General features: G+C 40.2%; 1 protein-coding gene across 2 annotated transcripts in view; it reads left to right on the top strand.

Moving 5' to 3' along the window:
* The first annotated feature begins 13,011 nt into the window (after positions 1-13,011).
* Positions 13,012-23,918, top strand: part of LOC133967590 (radixin) — a 31,066-nt gene continuing 20,159 nt past the window's right edge. The window contains exons 1-2 of one of the 2 annotated variants that reach the window (XM_062403141.1): positions 13,012-13,452; positions 21,980-22,080. In XM_062403141.1, coding sequence (XP_062259125.1) covers positions 22,069-22,080 — 12 coding nt within the window. In that variant the 5' untranslated portion in view covers positions 13,012-13,452; positions 21,980-22,068. Of the gene's footprint in view, positions 13,453-13,569; positions 13,752-21,979; positions 22,081-23,918 lie in introns of those variants that run through there. The other variant, XM_062403142.1, reaches the window with a different exon arrangement.

Raw genomic sequence — 23,918 nt, 5'->3', positions numbered from 1 at the left:
TATTTATTATTTACTTCCCTTCAACAAACTAACTCCTGAGCACCACAGGGAACACTTTCATGAGATTTCTTTTCCCATTTTACATCATGATAGACACCCCTCCAGTCATAATCGTGAGAATTACAATCACCGTTCTACAAAAGCTAGAATCAGAAATCGGATATATTCAGCACTTGTTCAGCCAGAAGCGTATTATTCCACTGGAATAATATTTCACTTGGCATCCAGAGGCCACTGATGGCAGGTTTCCCCCGTTTCTTCTCCACACAGCTGAAAAAATCACGTCATCCTGCAAGAAACGCCAAACTCTGTGTTGAGCGTCCAAATCTGCGTCGCCCTGGCTACCCAAACAAAACCCCCTGATATGTAAAATGTGGAGATGATATCGAGCGGAGGTTAAATGATGATGAGCAAACCTGTCTCTCTGAATGTGGAGGGAAATTAAGAAAAGCAGGTTCATTCATTTTTTACCTGTTTTCTGCGAGGTGGTAGGCAGCAGCTGAAATGTTAGAAATGCCAGAAGTTGAGTTGTGGAGCCGTGGGGTTGTGAGATGATGGATTCAAAATGTGTCATCTCTGGCTTTCAAAGGTCATGTTCTATAACTCGTATTGAAAGAAAGTTTTTAAGTGCATTTTCCATGCAACAAAAGCGAGACGTATATAAAAGTAACATCACATTTCCATAGTAATGTAAGAGTGGTCTAACCTATGAAAATAACAAAACCAATGAGCCTGTCTCTCAAAGATTCAGCCATACATTTGTGGTTATGAAGACCCATATTTATAAATGAGTTTCCTGTATGGGTAGGGACTGTTTTATATAGCAAAGCCGATTGGTGAGTGTTTCCCAGCTGTTGTTGATATATTCATTCAACCTTTACTTCACTCATGAATACATTGAGGTAGAGAGCTCATTCACAATAAAGGTGTGTAGAAAATAAACCAAACATTCCAAGAAAACACAAATAAGAATCAAAAGAACATGCAAACAACAGGAGGTAAAACAAATTGCCCTAAGGATAAAAAGGAGTTTTAGATGTTCTGTATGTTGATCCATGTATGTAAGTGTGGGATTGAGTCAGAGTTGTTTAAAGGTTCATGGTAATCAAGAGAAATGTCTATCAGCGTAATGTGGCTCATATATAATTGTTAATGGAGCTCAAAGACGCAGAGCTGTAAAATAAAGTGTATCAGGGTTTGGATACGTGCACAGCAATGTTCTGGGGTTTCGTTAATGATCAGTTTTGGTCTTTTCATAGGATTTGTTGACAAGGACAATAAAATAGTAACGTCACTGTGTCCTTTACCCGGCCCAGAAAGGATTCAAATACAACGGAGACTTCTCTGAGATGAGAATAAGATAAATGCTTCACTATAAATGATTCACAGTGTCTTAGTTGGCCATAACCTCTGCCTGCTGTAGAAATTCCGCAAAGTTCAATCAAGGTCAGAGAGCGTTCAGTCACAATGTTCAACCACCTCCATATGCAAACATGTGGGCCATTGTAAGCTGTACTGTACCGTTCAATGACTCAGGGGGCCGACATAATGAGAAGTGTGAGTTTTATTGACTCTTCTATCAAACATCTATCGAACATCTGTTTACTCAGCACTTTAATGAATCAATAGAGAAAGAATGTCACATGTTAACATACTTGCAAACAGTCCAGTGCTGTTTGTTTAATACACCAGATATCAGAGACATCCAAAGGTGGTGTAAATGTACTGTGTGTGTGTGTGTGTGTGTCTCTGTGTAAAATCAAGTGGTTGATTTGCTGCCCCTCTGTGGCCATAAATGCACCTAATAGGTAGTTGTAAAATAATGCGTTCCTTCTACCTGCATGATTTATACGTTTTTTTTAATTCAGGGCAAAGAGATCTCTCCAATGTGTTTTTGTTCCTGTTCGAAAATATATTTAAGGGTTTGAGAGTAAAATTCTAATCTAAAGATATATATAAATTACTTTAAAAGGTTTTACAATTAAGGTGTATAGACAGTTTTTAAAGGACATCCACCAGAACCCCAAATGTTTCCTCTCGTGAAAATATAATAGAATTTATGAATTCATTGACACATCACATATGATGAAATAAGACATTTACAATATCTCAAGATAAAATATGCTGCACATGAATATGCAAACTCTTTTCAATTAATCATTATTATGAATGTATAAACTACCTGTGGTGACTATTCAAAAAACCTAACTTTTCACCTGATGGTGGTTTGGGATGGTTCTTAACTCGATTACAGAGTGAATAAAAAAGAAAGGTTGCGAAGGTTATGATGTCTTTGGGTGAGGTTCCCGTTTATTTCAACAAAAAGGATAAGGCAAGTTGACAAACAAAAAGCTTCTATTGATTCTCTGGCTGTCGTGTAAAAACTGTGTCTCTCCCACCACCACTCCACTCAAACTAATCAGCTCTCCTGATCTCTCACAGCTGGGGCAGATTCTGGGGTAAAAGAAAGGAACAGAAACAATACTGCACCCTTGTGGAAAAGTAAATACCTACACAACATAAAAAATGGCTCCTACACACCGGCCCCATAATTGTGTTGGTGTGCACTACAATTATATAAACATATTTCAAAAAGGAGCCAAAAAGAGTGTGTGTGTGTGCAAATCTTCTTCTTCTTCTTTCAGAAGTCGGTGTCCATAAATCAAATCTTTCTTTCATAAGTCAATCCATAAATCAGTCTTTAATAACAATCTTTATGTCTCCAATAGCATGCAGAGCTTGGTGACAGGCCTCTCCAGAAAGCCTGTCTTGGTCTTCAGCTGAACTGACCGGACAACACCTCTCCTGTCTGGAAAGGTTTTGGTCACTTTACCCATCAGCCATGAACTTCTTGGAGCAGAAGGGTCCATGATAACAACAACGTCGTCCACATAAAAATTCCTTCGTGGCTTTGTCCACTTTTGTCTTTCTTGGAGCAGTGGAAGATACTCCCTTACCCACCGCTTCCAAAATAAATCTGACAGATACTGTACCTGTCTCCATCTTCGTTTGATGTATATATCACTATCATCAAAAAGTCCAGGAGGAAGAAGGGGTTTGGCCTTCAACAGAAGAATGTGGTTGGGTGTAAGTGTTTCCAGGTCATTAGGGTCATCGGATAGTTTGGTTATTGGGCGACTGTTGAGAATGGCTTCAATTTCACAAAGAATAGTGCAAAAGCTCTCATCATCCATGTTTGCTGTTTGACAATGGAATACAGCACCTTTCTTATGAGGCAAATGATCCGCTCCCATGTTCCGCCGTAGTGAGATCCAGCAGGAGGGTTGAATGTCCATGCTATTCCTCTTTTTGCCAAAGCACTTTGAATTTTGTTGTGATCCAGGGCTCTAAGAGCTTCCCTTAGCTCTCTTTCAGCTCCAACAAAATTGGTGCCGTTGTCTGACCTGAGGTTGGAGATTTGCCCACGTCGACACATGAACCGTCGGATGGCATTTATGCATGAATCTGTTGTCAGTGAGTGGGCTGCTTCAAGGTGTACTGCCCGGCTGGTCATGCATGTGAAGATTACGCCATACCTTTTGACCATGCTGCGACCTCTTTTGATGTCAATAGGGCCGAAATAATCCACGCCTGTATTAGTAAACGGTGGCAAGTCTGGCAGGAGTCTTTCAGCTGGAAGGTCAGACATTTTCTGTTCTCCAACTCTCCCTTGAAGACGACAACAGGTAACACAATCAGCAATGATTTTCCTGCAGGCTGAGTTTGCATTTGTTATCAAGTAGGTTTTTCGAAGTGTAGATATCATATGATTACGTCCAGCGTGACCCACTTGCTTGTGAATATGTTGTAAGATAAGTTTGGATATGTATTGATCTTTAGACAGAATTATTGGATGTTTTACTGTTTCAGGCATGGATGCTTTTCTCAGGCGGCCTCCTACTCTCAACAGCCCATCTTGGAGTGTGGGATCAAACCTGTAGATGTCACTGTTGGTTGGCACAGATGATGCTCCTTTCTCCAAGAGGGAGATTTCCCTGTGAAATCTTTGCTGTTGGCAGAGGCGTGCAATTTCCAGTTCTGCATTATGTAAGTCATCCCGTGTCAATGGTTGAACATTTATCTTTGCTTTGTGTTGATGTCCTTTGTTGCATGTTTTACCTTTTTTCCTTAGCTGTTGAAGTAGGTCTTTAAACTTCAAAAACCAGGCGACTGAAGTTTTGAGTTTTTCCCAGTCTGAAAAATAGGTTAGAAGCTTGTTCATAGTATTGGATGCATCATCAACAACACAAGCATTAACTGTGAGGTCTTGTTTGACCTCGGGGTCATCCAAGCTGACGGCAGGTTTGTTTACCTCCTGTTTTGGCCAGGTCCTTTCCTCAGTCAGCAGAAACTCTGGTCCTTTGAGCCAACGTTCACATTTCAGAAAATCATCAGCTGACAGTCCTCTTGAAGCCTCATCAGCGGGGTTCTGTTTAGAGCCTATGTACCTCCACTGGGCCACCTCTGTAGCTTCTCTTATGACAGCCACTCTGTTCGCTACAAATGTGTGGAATCTCTTTGTTTCACTTGAAATGTAATTAAGCACCGCCGTGCTGTCGGTCCAGAACACTGACTGGTCCAATTCCAGTCGAAGCTCCTTTGTAATCATCTTGTCTAGTCTGACAGCTAATACAGCAGCTGTGAGTCCAAGCCTTGGTATTGTGGTTTGTTTCATGAGGGCGACTCTGGACTTTCCAACCATGAAAGCAATGTTAACTTCATCAGAGATGCCTTTCAATCTCAGATAAGAAACAGCGCCGTATCCACACTCACTAGCATCTGAGAAGTGATGCAGCTGTGCATTGCTTACCTTTCCAAAGTTCTTCGGCTTGATACATCGTTCCACCTTTAACAGTGACAATTTATGCAGATTTGTCAGCCACTGTGTCCACTTCTGCAGAAAGGTTTGTGGTATTGTGTCATCCCAACCAATTTTTCTTTTGCACAGCTCTTTTAGCATCAGCTTAGGAGGCAGTGTGAATGGTGACAAGAAACCAAGAGGGTCATAGATAGAATTAACCACTGACAAGATTCCACGGCGGGTACATGGACGATTTTCCAGTGCAATCTTGAACATGAACATGTCTGTTTCTGCACACCAGTGCAATCCAAGAGCTCTTTCAACAGGCAAGTTGTCTTTATCCAAATTGAGCTCTTTGGTTGCTTTGGAACGATTTTCTTCAGGGATGCTGGCAAGAACTGCTCGACTGTTGCTCATCCACTTTGAAAGCCGAAAGCCTCCTTTGGCACATGCAGCAGTGAGATCTTGTACCATTTGCAAAGCTTCCTCTTCTGAAGACACAGACTTTAAACAATCGTCCACGTAAAAATTTTGTTTGATGGTCTGTAACACTTTGTCACTGTAATGAGCCGTGTTGTCATCAGCAACTCTCTTTAACGCATAATTGGCGCAGCTCGGTGATGAAGTTGCTCCAAATATATGAACTTTCATTCTGAAGTCCACCAACGGTTGCATTACATTTCAATCAATCAATCAAATTTTATTTGTATAGCCCATATTCACAAATTACAATTCATCTCATAGGGCTTTAACAGGGTGTGACATCCTCTGTCCTTAACCCTCAGCAAGAGTAAGGAAAAACTACAAAAAACCCTTTTAACAGGGTAAAAATATGTAGAAACCTCAGAGAGAGCCACATGTGAGGGATCCCTCTCCCAGGACGGACAGAAGTGCAATAGATGCCACGTGCAGGAGAACATCATCAATAATCAAAGTCTCTAGCAGCATTGATGAAGCACAGTCCATGCTCAGCAACCATCTTTCCATTATGCCACCACAAAAATCGGAGAAAATCAACATGTTTCTGAGAAACTTGGACTTGGTGAAACATAGCTTGAACATCAGTCATGATGGCAACTGCTTCTTGCCTAAATCTTAGAAGAACACCAAAGAGGGAATTTGTGAGGTCAGGACCTTGTAACAGCTGGCTGTTCAAAGATGTGCCTTTGAAACTTGCTCCACAGTCGAATACAACTCTCAGGGTTTTCTTCTTGGGATGATACACCCCATGATGTGGTATGTACCAGATTTTACCTTCAGTTCCGTTCAGTTGCTGTTGAGGCACCTGCTCCGCATAGCCACTTTTAATAACATCATTAAGGAAGTGCACATACTCCTGATGATACTCTTTGTTCCTCTGAAACTTTCTTTTCAAACTCATGACTCGTTGTTCAGCAATGCATCGATTGTTTGGCATTATGACATCATCATCCTTAAAAGGTAAATCAACACAATAATGGTTGTTTTCAAGACGAATTGTTTTTTTCCATAATGTGGTGAAACCTCATATCTTCTCTTGACATTAAAGTGTCATCACATGACCTTTCATTGAAGTCTTGGTTGTATTGTGTGATTAACAACTGTTCCACTTTATCAATGGAGACCCTTTTGACAGTGACAGTAGGGCAGCCATTCTTCCCTGTATCACTTCCACTTCCTTTAAGTGGGCCGTTCACCACCCACCCCAATAGGGTCCAAACAGCATAGGGTCCATCATTACAGCTGTTAATGATTTCCCAAGGCTCCAAAAGCTTTGAGGCATTTGTGCCAATCAACAAATCCACTCCAACTTCAAGCTCGGGAACTTTAATCTTTCGCAGGTAAGGCCATCTTCTGAGATCCTTTTCTGTCGCAATATTGTTTCTTGTAACTGGCATGGTTTATTGAGTGTAAACCTCAGGTAGGTCTAGAAACCTGTTGTCATCATAACCAGCTACTTCCAGTCCAGTCAGAACATGAGTCTTTACAGTGTGTGCTTGTCCCATAGTTCGCAGGAAGATGTGTGTTTGGATACTGTCCATGTTCAGCTGTCTCATCAGGTGTTCTGTACAAAAGGTAGCTGAGCTTCCTGGATCAAGGAAAGCGTAAGTGGTCAAAATTTTGTTTCAATTCTTAACCTTTACTTGTACAGGTACAATTGAGAGAACACATTTCTGTGTACCGGCCCCAGTGTGAGCACAGGTCTACTGAGGGACAAAAGTGTTGTTTGACTGTTCAAATGTTCTGAATTTAGCTGGATTGTGTAGCATTGTAGGATGTCTGAAGTTACATACATCACATGTTAGACGTTTTTTGCAGCTCTTGCTGATATGACCTGGTTTTAGACAACCAAAACAAACACCACTTTGCCTTAAAAGATCAAGTTTCTCACGATGCACTTTGTTCTTAAGATGTACACAATCTTCTATTGCGTGATCCTCTTTACATATGCAACATGATGTAGTCTTGCTTTTTGATAAAGAAAAGGCATGGTAGAGCGGTGCAGACCTTATACCTGCTGAAGTGTTTACAGCTGCCACAGTTGCTGGATTTTTATTCCTGGGTGGAAATCTTGGGGGAGCTTTTCCTTTAAGTGTAGCAGTTTGTGTGTCTTGTAGGTTACCAAAAACAGGATCAGAGAGAATTTTGATCTGATGTTCCAGAAAGTTGACCAAATCAGAGAACAAAACTCTACTTCCTCGTCTCTCCTGTAGGTCACAAACAGCTGCTCTCCATCTTTCTTTTAATTTGTAGGGCAGTTTCATCACAAGCTGTTTCAGGTTTGATGGTACATTCATTTCTGCCATATATTGTAGACTTTCCATCATGTTGCAACATCCTCTCAAGAACAACAAGTATGTTTGAAGAGCGGCAACATCTTCAGCTTTTATTGGTGGCCAACTTAAAGCTTTTTCCATGTAAGCTGCCCCAATCTTTATTTCATTGCCGAAGTGTTCCTTTAACAAATACTTGGCTCTGTGATAGCCTTGATCATTTGGCATGTGATAGCAGCTTCTGACCAGTTCTCTAGGCTGCCCCCTGGTGTACAAGCAGTCCTGGAGATTATTGACTTTTCTTTCAACCCCCTGCTCAAAGGCCATGATAAAAGATCCATACTGTAGAGGGTCACCATCAAATATGGGTATTGCTCGAGGTGGAAGAGATGTTGAGTGTTGTTGTTGAACCAGCTGAGCAGTGATTTGCTTGTCGCTGCATAATGTTGCCAATGTCCTGTATTTTATTTTCATTTGTGTTCATTTGTGGTGTGGTATAAACATTGCTTGACCTGTGACCTTGCAGTGAATTGAAGACAGTTGTATGGCCTCCTGGTGGTCTTTGTAGGGATTGCATGGGTTGTATTGAAGTGAGGGTTTCCCATGGTTGTGTTTGGGCAGATTTTCTTTCCTTAGGGCGTGCATCATGCCGGTGTGAGGGTGGTTGCTGTGAGGGTGGTTGTTGCACTGGTTCTGACTTTGACCTTTGTGACATTTCCATTTTTGATTTTGTGGCTTTATTGAAATATGAGTCCATTCCATCGGATGGTGTAGAACCACTTCCCACCACACTGCTTTCCAGCATGGCTATTTTAGCTGTAGCAGCAGCTAGTTGGGTTTCCATTTCCAGTTGTTCCTTTTGTCTTTTCAATCTTTCCTGTTCTGCATGCAGTTTTTCCTCTTGAGCCTCCAGTGCATGTTTCCTCTCCAGAGCAGCCATGTGTTGGATTAGTGCTGCCTTTTCAGCTTTTGCTCGTAAGCATGCAGAGCTTGTGATGGAAGATTTAGACGAAGATTTAGACTTAGATGAGACCCGTGTTTTTCCAAGGGGGGAAACATTTGAAATACTATCATTGGGTTGAATCTCATCCTCCTGGTCAACATTTGGTTCAATCTCATCCTCCTGAAGTACAGACTCTTTGTCACAATGTGTTTGAGCATCCTTCAACCATTTATACACATCACACATGAACTTTTCATTTGCTTTAAATTTCTGTTCAAACCATGTTTGCTGCCTTTTCCATTCTTCTTCAGGCAGTGGCATTTCCATCAATGCATCATGAGTTTCAGCAGCAGCATCACACAGTTTATTAAACTCCTTTATAAGATTTTCAACATTGCTCAAAGAATCAGTTGTTATTTTGACAGATAACAGATCATCGATCTGCAACTTGATTTTGGATGCTTGTTTTAAAGTTAACTTCCGGTTCTTTTGTAGGTTTTCGATTAGAAATGAAACACCTTTTGCAGTTAATTTTCTCTCTCTTTTTGCAACATCACTTTTTACAGCACGTTCTTCAAGTTTTGCAACATCACTGTTTGCAGTTGCAACATCACTTTTTGCAACACGCTCCGCAAGAATAACATTTTCAACATCAGCATTTTTCTCCATTTCCACACTGTCAATATGTCAACATGAGACATCAGCAGACAATAGCAGTCATTCACAGGTGATGATCATTTTCCTCCATTTTCCAATTAGCTTTCCATTTTCATTACCTTTTCCATTCATCAACATTCATGACATCCAGTTCCATAATCCAATGAATCAACACAGTCCAGTTCCATTAAATCACTCAAACAGGCTCAGTTTCTTTGTTCGTGCAGTTTTATTGTCTGCTGTTTCCTTTACCTTTCTCATCTGGCTCGGTCTGGTGAAGAGGGGGAAGGGGTTACAAGCTCCATGGCCTCCTCTTGATCCACACAGCAGCCTCTTTCCATCCAAGGCAAAGCTCCTTACTTGTCCTCCATCCAGGGCAAACAGTTTTTACTTGTGTGGTGACTATTCAAAAAACCTAACTTGTCACCTGATGGTGGTTTGGGATGGTTCTTAACTCGATTCCAGAGTGAATAAAAAAGAAAGGTTGCGAAGGTTATGATGTCTTTGGGTGAGGTTCCCGTTTATTTCAACAAAAAGGATAAGGCAAGTTGACAAACAAAAAGCTTCTATTGATTCTCTGGCTGTCGTGTAAAAACTGTGTCTCTCCCACCACCACTCCACTCAAACTAATCAGCTCTCCTGATCTCTCACAGCTGGGGCAGATTCTGGGGTAAAAGAAAGGAACAGAAACAATACTGCACCCAAATTAAGTTCTCAATATATTATCTGTCAATTGACTAAATAATAAAACTAATCTTTTCATCTCTATTATGCACAAAAAACTATAAGTCGTAGCCTTGTTTCATAATTAATGTGCGCTCATCAGTAAAAGCTCAATCTGCTTTCACTAAAACACAACTCGCTCTGATGTTTCCTGCCCGGAAATTAAAAAAATACAAGCATACAGTAACAATAATCATCACATGGGAAGATTAGCCTGAGCTTGTATTTGAAGGTCATTGTGCAGCCACCTTTTCCTGAGACTCGCTAATGAAACAGGACACATCAAAGATTTGATTCCAACCCTTACATGCGCTGCACCTGGAATCATAAGCAAATCTCTGCAGAGGTGTGTTGTGTCAACTCTGGATGTGAGTGCTCTCCAGGTTTTTAAAAGTCTAACATGGCACATTATAAATAATTCTAGGAATAGAACCATTAAAGAAAGGAATTGTTCATTTCAGAATCTACTTAGAATCAGACCTCATAAAAAAAAGACCACTTTTACTTACTATTACTACTTACTTTTACTAATACAGCAGAGGGCAGCTGAGTATTAGTGTTAACACTGTCAGCAGTCGTGAAGGGCGACACACGTTGGAGTTGATCTGTTTTACTCCACTTTGCTTTATTAGTTGCTTTCCATTATGCTCTTGTTTTTTTATGATTATCAATATTTGATCAGAGACATATCATATGCTTGTTTTGGGCACAGGACTAATCTCATTGAATGAGTCAAAATAAAAGCAAAAGATTGACTGTTAGGCAGCTAATTACAGACAATGCACGCTATTTGTTGGCAGTTTTAAATATTTTCATTAAGTTGTTGATAATCAGTGAAAAACGTTTTGACTTAAAACCCATTTGATGGTTTAAAAATTGACATGAGGTCAAAGGATGTCTTGGATTTCAGGTCAGAGGAAAAGAAAATGGTAAACACATACCCTCTAGTGGTTGGATGATTAGAGTTTTTGTTCATATGGCTTGTGTCCAATTATTAAAAGATCACAAAACGTCTCCCTTTCTTTTTCTTGTTTTTAAACCACAATCTATTACCATGATTAACGCTAAGATCTTTCCTTTCTTTTACATTCACGTATTTTTCTCTTTTCTTTGGAGGTCAGAGGTCAGGGGAATGATCGACAACAGCAGACTGGGTGTTTGAGATGGATTCACTTGATCATCAGGGACAGTCTACGGCCACACAGGCTCCTCACTGATGTCATATTTGCCCTGAACTCTGACACTTGCTTTCAAAACAGTACACTAAAGTATAGGTTATCATACTTCCAGAACTGAAAACACACACATTTAAAAAATAATTTCTTCACTGACTTCACTTTGATATGCTTCATCACTGCAACCTATAGAATATAATTTCTGTCCCTAAAACTTGACAATCAAAAATTCCATACTGACCTATAACCTCAGTTATAAACATGATAAAGGATGGTAACTGCAGCGCTTTGTGTATCATGTTGCCCCGGAGACCAACGAACAAACTGGTGTCTTACACTTATCAGCCACATGATGTCAGTGTTTCTCAACATAAAATATGTCGTGACTAATCAACAGCATTGAAAAATTACAAATAAACATTCAACTGAGCAGCTTGTACACAAACAGTGTTGGGTGCTTTAAATTGTAAAAAGGAAATGTCACAAAACAAAAGAACATTAATGCAAAACATAATAAAAACAACGATGCATTTAGACTTCTGCTGAAACTGTTCTGTATTTTGTTTCATTTTCATACTGATATGGACCAAGTTTGAAATAAATATACTGGGTTTTATTAACTGGACTCACGAATCTCTGGATTCAATTGTGATAATAAGAAATGGTGGCAAAGATTCATGTTCATGTTGATTTTTGGAACAGAATAACTACCAGCTGTGTCCCTGTAGAGCACCTGTGAGGTTACATTAAACCAGTTTAATGTTCCACATCACCTCATTAAACTGCTGACTGAAAAAAAACCTGAGGAGAGAAAGTGAAAGGACGCGGCCTTTAGGAGGTTTGCAAGACGAGAGGAACCAAAGGTTGAAAGGAATGTGAAGAACATGAAACTGAGTGATTTAGTGCATCTGCATAATGGTGCATGGTGTAGAATAACAAAAAGGACATTTACGATCATCTGCAGTTCCTGTTTCACGTTTTAATTTTCCTCACAACGTTTCACATTCATTTCAGTGATGTTTAAATGGGTTACAGACGCAAACTGACGAATCAGCCTCCCAGGAGATCTCTCATTATAATCTGGCCTCTATTTTAATCCGACTACTCTTTCTGTGGAAGGAAAGCTGTTGGAATTCAACGCAGCTCTGTCGTTGCTCTGAACACACTCTTGACATCCTTAGACTTACTCAAGATACTCCTTAATGTTGTGTGAGCAAAATTAACGAGGAGAAAGTAAGATAAAAATAACTAATGTGCTTTACCATCGATGGTGCTACATAGTAAGGATGCACACTGCAATGTTTTGAAAGGTTTTTAAGCCTTTTAGAGAATAATATTGAGTATAAACCACAATTATAAGAGATAAGATACTGATTTATAATACTGTACATTCATACAAAATAAAAGCAATATTTTTTACATGATGCATTAATCCTTGTTAATATACTAATCTACAGGAAAATAGATCTCTGCTAACAGACTCTTCTTTGTGTGTTTGTTCTTCCTTTGACTGTTTGGCTGTTAGCAGAATGACTCAAAAACTTCTGATTTGATCTATGATTATGTGTAATTTAGTGCGGCTTGGTTGGCTTTAGGTGTGTGTTGGGCCTTAGAGAAGGCTTTGTTCTGTGAGTTCCATTCGAGTTGACTGATGATTGATTTTGCAGCTGATCATTGAATGTGTCTGGAGCTTTTTGGAAGGGAAAACAAAGGAGTAGCCACACGGAGTCATCTGCAGCCAAGCACTGCTCTGTATGATGGTAATGGTAATGTGACTGGTACAGATGTTCTTATTACTGAGGTGAGTTTTACTGTAGAGTTTTACATGTGGATTAAGCAACCAGATGCAATTAGGTACTCTTGCTTTTCGTGCATCTCCACAAACCAGGCTAGAAAACCACACTGGATATTTACTCTAACGTGTCTATTAACGTGTGTGAGAAATTGCCTGCTCCATATCCTTTCAGGGGGGAACTATGCCCTATATAAGCATGTGTGACCAGAGGGGTCTCTGCAGTATAAAACGTCTCCTGGCCGGTTCCTGTGTTAAAGTCAAGGAGTCCTGGTTGACACCCCGCTGCTCTGCAGATTGTCAGCGCCGGGGTGAGGGAGGGGGTGAAGCTGCAGGACTCACCACGCCTCGGTTACGGTTCGGCAAGTTCGTCAGCCATATTGACTGTGTGCACCTCCGGCCGTGGGATCCTGGCGGAGGAGTCTCCCGCAGCCCGTATCACAGTATCACCGCGTCAGCCCTCGGTGCGCACCGTGTCCGGTAAACGGCGCAGAGGAGGACGGGAAGGTGAAACGCTCTATTTTTACGCGAGGTGGATCTATATAAAGACGCACAGCCAGCTGGAGGGGGTGACAGTTGGACACATCCTCAGCCGCCGGGCGTTAGAGGTGAGTTTGATCGGCTTCGTCTCCGCCTGCCTCCCGTTAATCCCTTTCAAACCCGGTGTGGCGAGGGAGGGGGTTATTCTCCTCCTCGGGCTGGTTGTGCCTTTTACGCAAACCAGATCCGCGGCGCTTGTAACTTGGACAATACGGACCACCTATCTGACAGGCAGGTTAGCCGCGTGCGTGGACCATACACATCAGCTTCATACCGGCGGACGTCGTGCACGTTACCGGGCGGGAGAACGGGCTGAATAAAGCGGTGATACTTCAAATATTACGCAACGGACACCGCGACAGTCAAGGTAATTAGATGCGGGTCCATTACCCCTCATTGTTTCGGGTTACACTCACACTGTTTACATCTTTGCGCAATTACGCGTGCCCGGCTCCTGGTTGTCGGAGCGGTTTTAGCGGCTGTTGGGTTTTTTTCACGCAGAAACATCGCTACTTGTGCTGCAACAATTGTGGCGAGTGTCGCTGCGGGTTTCTTCTGCGACAACGTTTCAAACTGATACGTTTTAGCGGGTTGGAACTCTACCCTGCTGTCGTAGGTGGCTTCTAGAATGTCAAACCACGCTATTTGTTGCGCCTCTCTCTCAATTTGCGGCCACTCCACCGAAGTTCGACAGTCGCTGCGCCGATAACACGCATTCTTATTCAGAGCGATTGTACGTTTTGCACGTGAACATCGGTCTTGAATCGAGGCACCTTTGCGCACCCTCACGTGACGCTCCATCTGGCGCAGACAGATTGCTCCGTCCGCTGCGTCTCAGGCAATTTAAGGACTCTTGTTGATTGGCCTCCTTACAAGCCGGCGGAGAGAGTTGATTGGTCATTACCCCTGTCGCTCAAATCCCCTCCTGTTGCTCTTGGCCCCGCCTCCTTCCCGGGGACCAAATTACAGCTCATTTGAGAAGGTGGCTCCGCGTCATGTCATGAGATAGTCCACCTGTACCTGGTTTTAGATTTCTCTCTCTGCCTCATTCAGCTCATAGAGGGTCAGGCTCGTGTTGTCCTGAGCAGACGGCCATAATATCTGTGTTCATTTGTGTTGTTTGTGAGTTTCAAGGCTTCAGGACATTTTGAAATCCAATTAAATATGAATTTTTAGAATTATTCATATGTCATTGTCAGCTTTGTTCATATAGCACACTTATTTGTTGGAATATAGGGCACTTTAAGTTACCAACTACTAGTAGATGTTAGCTGGCACCAGAAGATGTTAGGCACTTTACCATCATCAAGTGTTTTCGCCTTGATCGATGATACAGGCGGAACTTGAGGCTACCCTGAGGGCTAATGGTAAATCTGAAAGCTATTGGCTTGTGTGGCAGCACTAGGACAAGATGGAGAATATCCCTTGTATATTCTAATTTTCTAATTAATGCCTCTACCACTAGTTGATGTTATCGGATGTTGGTGACCAGCAGCTTAAAAAACTTGGTTTGACGAAAGTGTTTTAAAAAGTAAAAGGTATAACAATGCAATATGTCATAATACTAATGATAATAAAATGCAATGCGCTAGAATAAAAACATTCTCACCTCCAGAACTCAAAGAAGTCCACAGAGAAGAAATGTGTCTAACAATGACTTGATGCATGCAAGAGAGGAGCCAGATCTAATCTGGAGTCGTAAGCGGTTCGACAAGTTTGGGGCGGCTACTGCAAAGGCTTGATTGCCTCTGGTCCTGAGCCTAGTTTTTAGGAAAATCCAGGTGCAGCGGACAGGAAGCCAGTGGACGATATGATACACAATATGATCCCTCTTTTCATTCCTGTCAGGAGGCAAGCAGCAGCCTTTTAAGACGAGCTGCAGGCGTTGAATGGAAGACTGGTCTAATTCCACATTCAGAGAATTATGGTAAACAAGTCGAGGAGATCTTAAGGCGTAGATCTCTAGATCTTTAGGTGGGATATAGGCCTTTGTCTTTGACTGTCTAAAAGTCTCCACTGAAAGAAGCGAGACCAAACAATGGAGGAATTCTGCTTGTCAAATATGGATCATGAATAAAAAATCTACATTTAAAAATAATTTGGCCACAATCTATAAAACTAAAGATTGAATTCACAAAGTGTCGCAGAACATGCACCTTTAATTTATTTTCAGAATGAAGTTTTCATAACCTCTGCCAGGAAGGCTATATTTTCATCCGTGTCCGTTTGTTTGTCAGCAGGATTTCACAAAACTATTGAACTAATTTCCATGAAACTTGGCATAGGGAGGGACATGGGCCAAAAAAGAACCCAATACAATTTGGGGTGGATCCAGTACGTTTCTTTCCTTTTCTTCAAGCATTGTGACATCAAGCATACTGTATTTTGACATTTTTATAGGTTTCCAAAGAATTTTGTAAAAGAACCAGGGCTACTAGGGGACTAATGTAGTGAGAGCAATTTGTTGCAGCTTGACACGTGCACTCTCTTAGTAGCCATTCTAGTTTTGGAAAGAGGTTTGGAAAAAGGTTGTTGGACACCCAGACCCTTTGGAAGGTTTGTAACGATGCAACATCCATCTATTAAAGAGCTCAGGGACAATTGGGCTCAATGCAGAAACACAGTGAAGCCATTTTTTTTTTACAAATAAACAGACTCATCTAAATTCAGCTCATGAATCTGGACTCATTCTTCACAGAGCAGCTGCCGATGTGAGAGCGTCTGAGGCTTGTCTGCAGTGTCATGGTGTTGGCTGAGCAGCTCCTCAGGCTGATTGGCTAAATCTGTTTGGTTCATTGAGCTTGTTGGAGGAAATCTGTATCTGTGTCTTTGTCCCTCTGAGTTTCTGTCATGTTTAAACTTTTAGTGTTTAGTGAAGTTCTTCTTTTATTTTGGTTTCATATTTTTGTTATTCTTTGCTCTATCAGCTTAGTTTAAATTCCCAGTCCTGTTAAACCCAAAGCAAGAACAATAAAACAAAAGTGAACAAATGCGAAATATCCTTTTATATTTATTTTTATATATTTATTAACTTATTATATATGACAGTTAACTGTCATACTTTGTATATATTTTCAAATAATAGATTGGTTGAGATATATACTCAACGATGAATAATAGATTCATCGATATTAAAAGTAATCCAGAGCTGTGTTTTTAAACTGTGCAGAGTAGGTGTTTGTCTTGGTTGATATCAGTTGGTGCCTGAGAGCAAATACTTGAGTTTCACAGCCCACATCATAGCCAGGTTCGCTGACAGACGCTATCCAGTTTCTCTTTCCATCTCTCATCTCACCGTTACGTCTTCTCCTGCTTAATTTCTGTCACTTTCTTTTCCTGCCTCTGTCATTCCTTTGAGACCCGTCCATGTCCAGAGAGGTCATGTGGTCTCAGGTTTGACCTCAGTCTGCCCTCAGTCTCGTGCCAAACACTGAATATCAGCCCACTACATCCTTTTAAGTCGACCTGGATGGGTGTCAGCAGCTCCATGTAAGAGCAGACAGGAGGGATGATGACTTCAGCAGCTGTTCAAACCAGTTTTGCCACTTTCTCTTTAGCCAAGTGAATATTTATTAGAGTCAATATTGATCCCCTGAATATCAATAATGGTGAGTAAACCAACTAATGGTGGTTGGATTTATCACAAGATAGAAAATAATTATTATCTTATATTCATTTTAGGTTTTCCCCAGGGCAGGGAGTCTGTGGTCGTCTGTCATTACCACCACCAGGATGTTATCTTTTCACTCTAGTCCGTGTATTTGTTTGTCAGCAGTTTTTTTTTATAACTTTCTTTGACATTGCAAGATTTAGCCAACCAACCGACATTATTGTTAGTTGTTGTTAAAATTGTTAATTTAAAAGCCAACAGTGGTCAAAATGGTTTTAAAAGTGTTCCAGCAGAATAAATCCAAAGAAGGGATGTTGTATTTATTCCAAAAATCAAGTTCTAAAATTATTGTTCAAATATATTTGTGAGGGGATTTTCCGCTTAGGATGGCTTAGCTTGCATTTACGTAACAAAATTATGTAACATTACTGGCTTAGTGGTCACATTTACGAAAAAGTATCAGCGACAAACCTTTCTTCTTCTTCTCTTCTAATCGGTGTGAGTAAGGAGGCTAACGAAATATTAGCTTCCTGCAGGCAGGTAAATTGTTTTCGCATTGGAGTTCAACTGTAGTGAACTTTGACCTGCAATATTAATTTGGCGTTAACCTGGTGTGACCTTGCTCTTACTTAACGGATAAGTCAACAGGGCACGCAATAGGTCAAGCTGACAGTTTGAGAGATCACATCAGCTCATGATCTCTGCTGGATCACAATGTAATTCAGACAGTCTGATGAGCTCCTAGACTGCATTTTTTAAAAGTTGAGGTCATTACAGTTCCAATTTGAATTTTCACAACATATTCAAATGATATTTGAATTTTGAATAAAAACTGCAATAGTAACTTAAAAATAATGGTCTAATTTCAGCGTTTTTTGTCGCAATACTTTGAACAAATGAGCCCCTGGAAGTTATGAAATGTGAGAATTAAAAAAGCTTAAAGAATGTCGTGAGAATATGGGGTGCAGAACCAGAGTAGCAGTCCTTAAAGTGTCAACATCAGTTTGCAGCGTGTTTGTTTGTGGTTTCATGGGTCTCACCCTGCACCGACCATTCGTGGTGTTCCACAAACACTCGCCTCCTTTACACTGGATGACAAATCCCATCACACTTGTGTTGTACAAGGAAAGCCTTGTTGTCAAGAGGAGCAGCTGGTACCATTTCCTGCTGTTGTAACAGCTGTTGGAGTGTGTGTGTTTGTGTATGTTTTTGTGTCCTCTCTTACACTTGAATTATTTGATGTTGTCGACTCTCAAAACACGCAAGTAATAAAATTAAATATTCCTCTTTCGAAGAAACCACAGACAGCTTCGTTATCCTCTGTTAGGATCATTCTTTATCTTTAACATATCTTAAAACATAATAATGGTTTAGAAATGAAATCGCAAGAAAAGAAGCAAATTAGTGTTTGTCTTAAATTCCATGTAACTAGTCTCAACACTTTAGAATACAGTAAATACAAATATCCAGTATGCAACATTTCTATGATAAAATAGAGCAAGGTTTTTTTTCCCACAAATAGAAATGAACTTAAATACACACAAACATTAATCCAGCATAGTGAATATTTGTCAATCAGCAATGTACACATTCAGCGACACACAATAAGAAAGACATGAATATATGAACCTGTGTATTATTATTTCTACAATATATATATAGTAGGGGTCCCTGCTCAATCTCTCCATCAGTTTGGGGGGCCTTGGCCTGAAAAACGTTGAAGACCCCTGGTCTAGATCTTCTGAAAATGAAGGTGAGTTGAGCTTTTGTGCTCTCTCTCCACGTGAGCAGTGACCTGGAAGCTGTGACAGTTTAACTGAGTGAAGGGACACACACACACACACACACACACACACACACACACACACACACACACCTTGAAGGCTTATACATACACATTACATAGCAGTGGACTGCTTAACAGAGCAGACCTGTGTTCTTTTGGCTCCAGATGCTTTCAGCTACAGCGCACACAAGTCACCCTTAAGTGTGTGTGTGAGTGTGTGTAGGCCAAGGCCTCATGTGTTTTAAAGCCATGCAGAAGCACTCAAATCAATTACATTTTGTAGATTGTTATCGCTCTCACCTTGCAGCTCTGAGGACTAAGCTGATGTTATTGTTTTTGACCATTCACAGAAGAACCAACATAGAAAAAATAAGATATAGTAAGAAAGCATTGTAGAGAGGCAATGCATACCCTCTTCAAGCTTTTGCTTGAGTTCAAGTCCTATAGGATGCAGTAATACCTGGGAAATTCATTTTTTTAACAATGCATCGTCTGACTTCTTTACTTCCTCATGATGTCATTAATCATATGATATAATATGATGGGGAATCGTTTTTCTGGTCTGATTAATTAAGCTCATTATTTTAGTATTCTCTGTCTCGCCTATCTCCTGGCTGCAGGAATATGGGTCAAGGCACCCTGGGAATTCTTATATGCTCTGACGCCTGCTCACGTTTCCTTCCATTAATCCTCTGCTCTGCTCCTCGCCCTCTCTCTGTCTTCCTCCATTGTTAAGGTGAAATGGAAAGAAGCAGCTCAAAAAAAGGAGATATAGCGCTAGAGGAAATTGCACTGGGAGGCCCGGCTGATAAACTCATTGCAGGCTGCTTTTTTTCAGCTCCTTTTAGATTTTGTACCTTTTTAATTAAGAGAGTAACCCTAACCTCTGAAAAAAGGTAAAATTTGCAGAAACTGGGTCTCTATGACAAATGAATGGGGCTGGGTGATGTGGCCAAAACTGTTGTTCAGAGAATAAAGTAGCAGCAGACAAAAATTGTTTATGGCCAGGAACAATATTTTGCAAGTCTGAGGTTGAACATTAAACTTAAATTGCTCGCACAATTCATAAGATTAAATTGATGTATAAAGAGCTTTTGTTATGTCGCTATGAAGAAAATGTCATCACCATAATCATCATTATCATTTTATGGCCTGACCTGACAAATGATTCTGATTCAATCTACTGATCCACTGAGACATTTTAATCAAATTGTTCCGGTTTCACTAGTGAGACTGAACAGTTCATGTTTATGTCTCCAGCTTGTCCCGCCCTTACTTACTAGCTCATTAGCTCCATCGCTGGCGTGGAATGAATCCTGGGAAATACTAAAATAGGAAGCTGGTCCGAGAAAGATCCTTCGTTGCTTGGAAATGGAAGGATGCATTTCTCGCATTTTCGAAACTGGACAGCAGCTTTGACACCGTCGGCCTCTAAACTAGTCTCTGAAGGATTCAGCCCTTGAATTGGGACGCAGCTACTGTCACCACATCATCACAGTGGTCTCTTAAACATGGTTACCATGGTAACAGCAAGTACTGTCCTCCTGCTTGAACTACTTATCGTGTAAATGGAAGTGTGGAGAACTTATAAATGACAATCCTGGGTCAGTGAAGCTTTGTGTATTTTAGAATGAGGCAGTTCTGATCGCGGTTACAATCAAAGAGTCATCTTTCAGGCCTCATACACTTTGAGGATTTGACCCCTAAAGAACATGGATGGGGGGCATTGGGGTCTCACTAACTTGTCCATTAATTTGCAGGACTCGCCACTCAGCTACTCTATGTGGCACTTCAAAGTGATCAAGAATAATGTGAAAGAAAGAATTAGGACCGAATTAGGTCACTTTCCTACAAAGTCTTTTCCTAAAGCTCTCTGATGTGATTATAAAACGTGCAGTTTGCCTCAAGAATATTTAATGTATTTCAAATATTTAGAAATCCCCTTCCTCTGCCTGTTAGTATGATTCTAACAGAAATGGAAACATAGAAGATTTTAAGAAGCATTAAGAAATGTTTGATGAGGGAGTTTTTTAACACTACAGTCGCCAAAGTGCTGCTCATTGTGGAAACTGTTGTGTTTCTCTATAGTTTTAAGGTCTCACAAATAAAATTGAATTAAATCGATTTGTATGAAGTGCTCAGTTCTGAAGTAAAGTTAACTGTGTGTAATTAATATAGTTGGTATCACATTTATAAGTTCCTGGCATAAGCAGAGAAGCTAGTGATCATTATGTCCATCAACCCGTCTATACTGAAATCTTTTAGTTTCAGAGCAGAATCCCAAAAACCATTTGGAATATTTTCATGAAGCCTCATACATGTACTTGTGTTAATAATCAGTGAGTGAAGTGGTGGATGCCTTCTGATATTTTTAGTTTGCCTGGATTCATCATCTCTTGATGACTCTTGTTGGACACAAGTTCATACACAAGGACAAAATACATGCTTTAATATGTTTGTAGCAGAAATGACTGAAGCACTTAACTTTATTGAGTGAATATAAACAAGCCTTTTATTTTGATTAAACTCAGTATAAAGATTTCCAGACTCCAGGTTTATTCATCTGTTTATGAGCATTTAACTCGTTGATTGTTGAAACACCACTTGTTTTTTTGAATGAATCATTCTGGTTTCCTAGAACAACAAATCACTTTCCCAAAAGCATCTAAGTCAAATTGATCAAACAATACTACACTTACTTACTTACTTTTCATCACTCAAAATATTTTTGTCTGTCATGTTAAAAATGATTTATGTCAAACCACACAAAGAAATTTAGAAATAGAAGAATATTGAAGGAATTCAGACAAAGCTTGTCTGGTATATTATGCTCATATTGCACAATGCATATTTTTCTAAAACCCAGCATTTTACTCTGAAAATGTTTAATTCAAACTAATGAAACATTTTGTTTGACACTTGACACATCACAAAGATTCTGCACCCATGGGACACCTAGTGACAGAGATCATTGAAATGTCTTCTGAACGAGAAACTGCAGACATAGCAAATTTGTATCCATTTCTCTCTCTATGATTTGCTCCTCCGCTTTGTATCTTTTCTTTTTTGCACTCAACATTTCTCATCACTCTTTCCCAGACTGCGAACCGGCGTGTTGTGTTTTGACGTACACTCTGATGTTTATTTGTTTGTTTATGTGTTGACATTGGTGCATTTGTGTTTGTTTGTTGTCTCTCAGGTGCTGGTGCCCCGTAGGGAGGCAGGAAGACGGAGGGGGACTTCATTGCAGTTTCTCAGAATCAGGGGGCGGTTGGAGAAAGGAGAAAGATGCCTAAACCAGTGAGTTTCTAATTCTATAGCTACATTCCTGCGACTACTGATGTTCTTAATTCCCACAAGGTTTGCTCACCTATTTGCGGAATTCCTCAGAATCAGATGTGACTGCTTGGAGTTAAAAGCAGAAGGTGCATTTAGCTAATTTAATGAGAAAAAACTGCTTCATGATCATAGCTGACTTACACCCTGCTGTGTATTTACTAGATTGCAGTTTCTTAGAATCACTATTGGTGATTCTCTGTTAAACTGATGCTGCATTCAAACAAAACATCCCCTCTGGTTACTTTCAGGAAAATCTCAGGAGTTTCATGTATGAAAGCAGCTTCAGTGTTTTTGATTGCATTCTTCTTCTTTAACCATTTTATTTGAACTTTTGTATTGGCTGGTGTGGCACAGACAAAATGTAAATACTCTTCTCTGCAAGTAAAGAAGTCAAGAGTGAGGAAAAAGGCGGCAATAGATGGTATAGGTTTTGTGTTAAACGTGTACTCAGTATCGGGGAACTTATGTTTTCACCCCTGTCTGCTTTAGTCGGTTGGTTTGATGTTCAGCTGAATTATGCAAAAAATACTTCACGGATTTCCACAAAACTTCATGGAAGGACAACAGGTATCCATAACATTTTCCTCAATTGCCCCGGAAATATTTCATGAATCTTGAGTAAATAAATTCATGCATGCTTGGACTGATATCCATGAGTGTGTGCGGTTTGGTGCTGCTTTGTTGAAATAAAGGTGCCTGTCGGAGGTCTGTGCCTAACTGAATGTCATCTAGTTTAGTAGTAAACTGATCATAGGCATGAAGTCTCCAGAAAAGTATTTTAACGGCTTTAAACTACGGCAATTATTTTATTCTTCATGACATTCGAGGCAATCCTGCGATTAAAAACATGAACTGTAGTATTATTGTTTTCTACTGACTGCAGCTACAATAATCAGTTTAGTTAAGATGGTCACAATAATTGCAGAGCTCCATTCAAATAACACCCTTTATTTGACCTCAGGACTCAAGAGGTTTTTGGCTTGAGGGAGAGGTTGACTGTAAGTTCAGGATGGGTTTTAGGCTCATGAAAATCAGATAAAAAAGAAATAGAAATAAACCATTGTTCTTTATTACTGAAGTGCGGCCCCTCATGCATGCCAGCCTGGAGTCTTTGCATCAGCTCTCCCAGTCAGAAGTAATCTGTCACAGGGGTGTACGGGGCGTTTGGGAACACATAGACACACACAGTCACACAGACACACAACAGTCGGTCACTTTGTGGTACTGTCCTGTCGATTGAAAGGAGCAAACACAAAGAGGTCTTTCTCTACTCTATTTTTGGACAGAAGGACACTGGGAGCTTTCATGTTGCTCTGACACAGACTCGCAAACATACAAACAAACACACAGGCTGAATTTGCACAGCAGCTTAAATAACAGGATTATAGTTTGATGCTTGTGGAGTTTATTGTACCTTTTATTATATTACCTTTATGATATTTAATTTTTTAAATTAAAGACTGTTGCGACACAGTTGAAACTAATTCCATTTAACTATTTAATGCTAAGAATTATGATTGAAAGGGACTTTTGTTCTTTTAATTTGGCATTTTTATATATCACACTTGAAGAAAGAAACTCCTTTTAAGATGCTCCTCTTTTTAGCAAAAGTGGTAAGTGTTTGCAGTTGCAGAACAAGTCGCTTTTAAAAACTTTATATACTCTATATTTTCACTTCAATTTGATTTAACATCCCTAGATGGAGAGTGTTTGACATAAATTCAGTTTCAGCTGATAGAAAGATTTATCATTTAAGCAAATCAATGGCTGACTGTAAACCTCCACTTGCATTAGCTAAA

The sequence above is a fragment of the Platichthys flesus genome, chromosome 13, assembly GCF_949316205.1.
Source record: "Platichthys flesus chromosome 13, fPlaFle2.1, whole genome shotgun sequence".
Classification (NCBI taxonomy): Eukaryota; Metazoa; Chordata; class Actinopteri; order Pleuronectiformes; family Pleuronectidae; genus Platichthys; species Platichthys flesus.
Note: the sequence above shows the minus strand (reverse complement) of the source record. Positions and strands in the feature narration are given on the sequence as shown.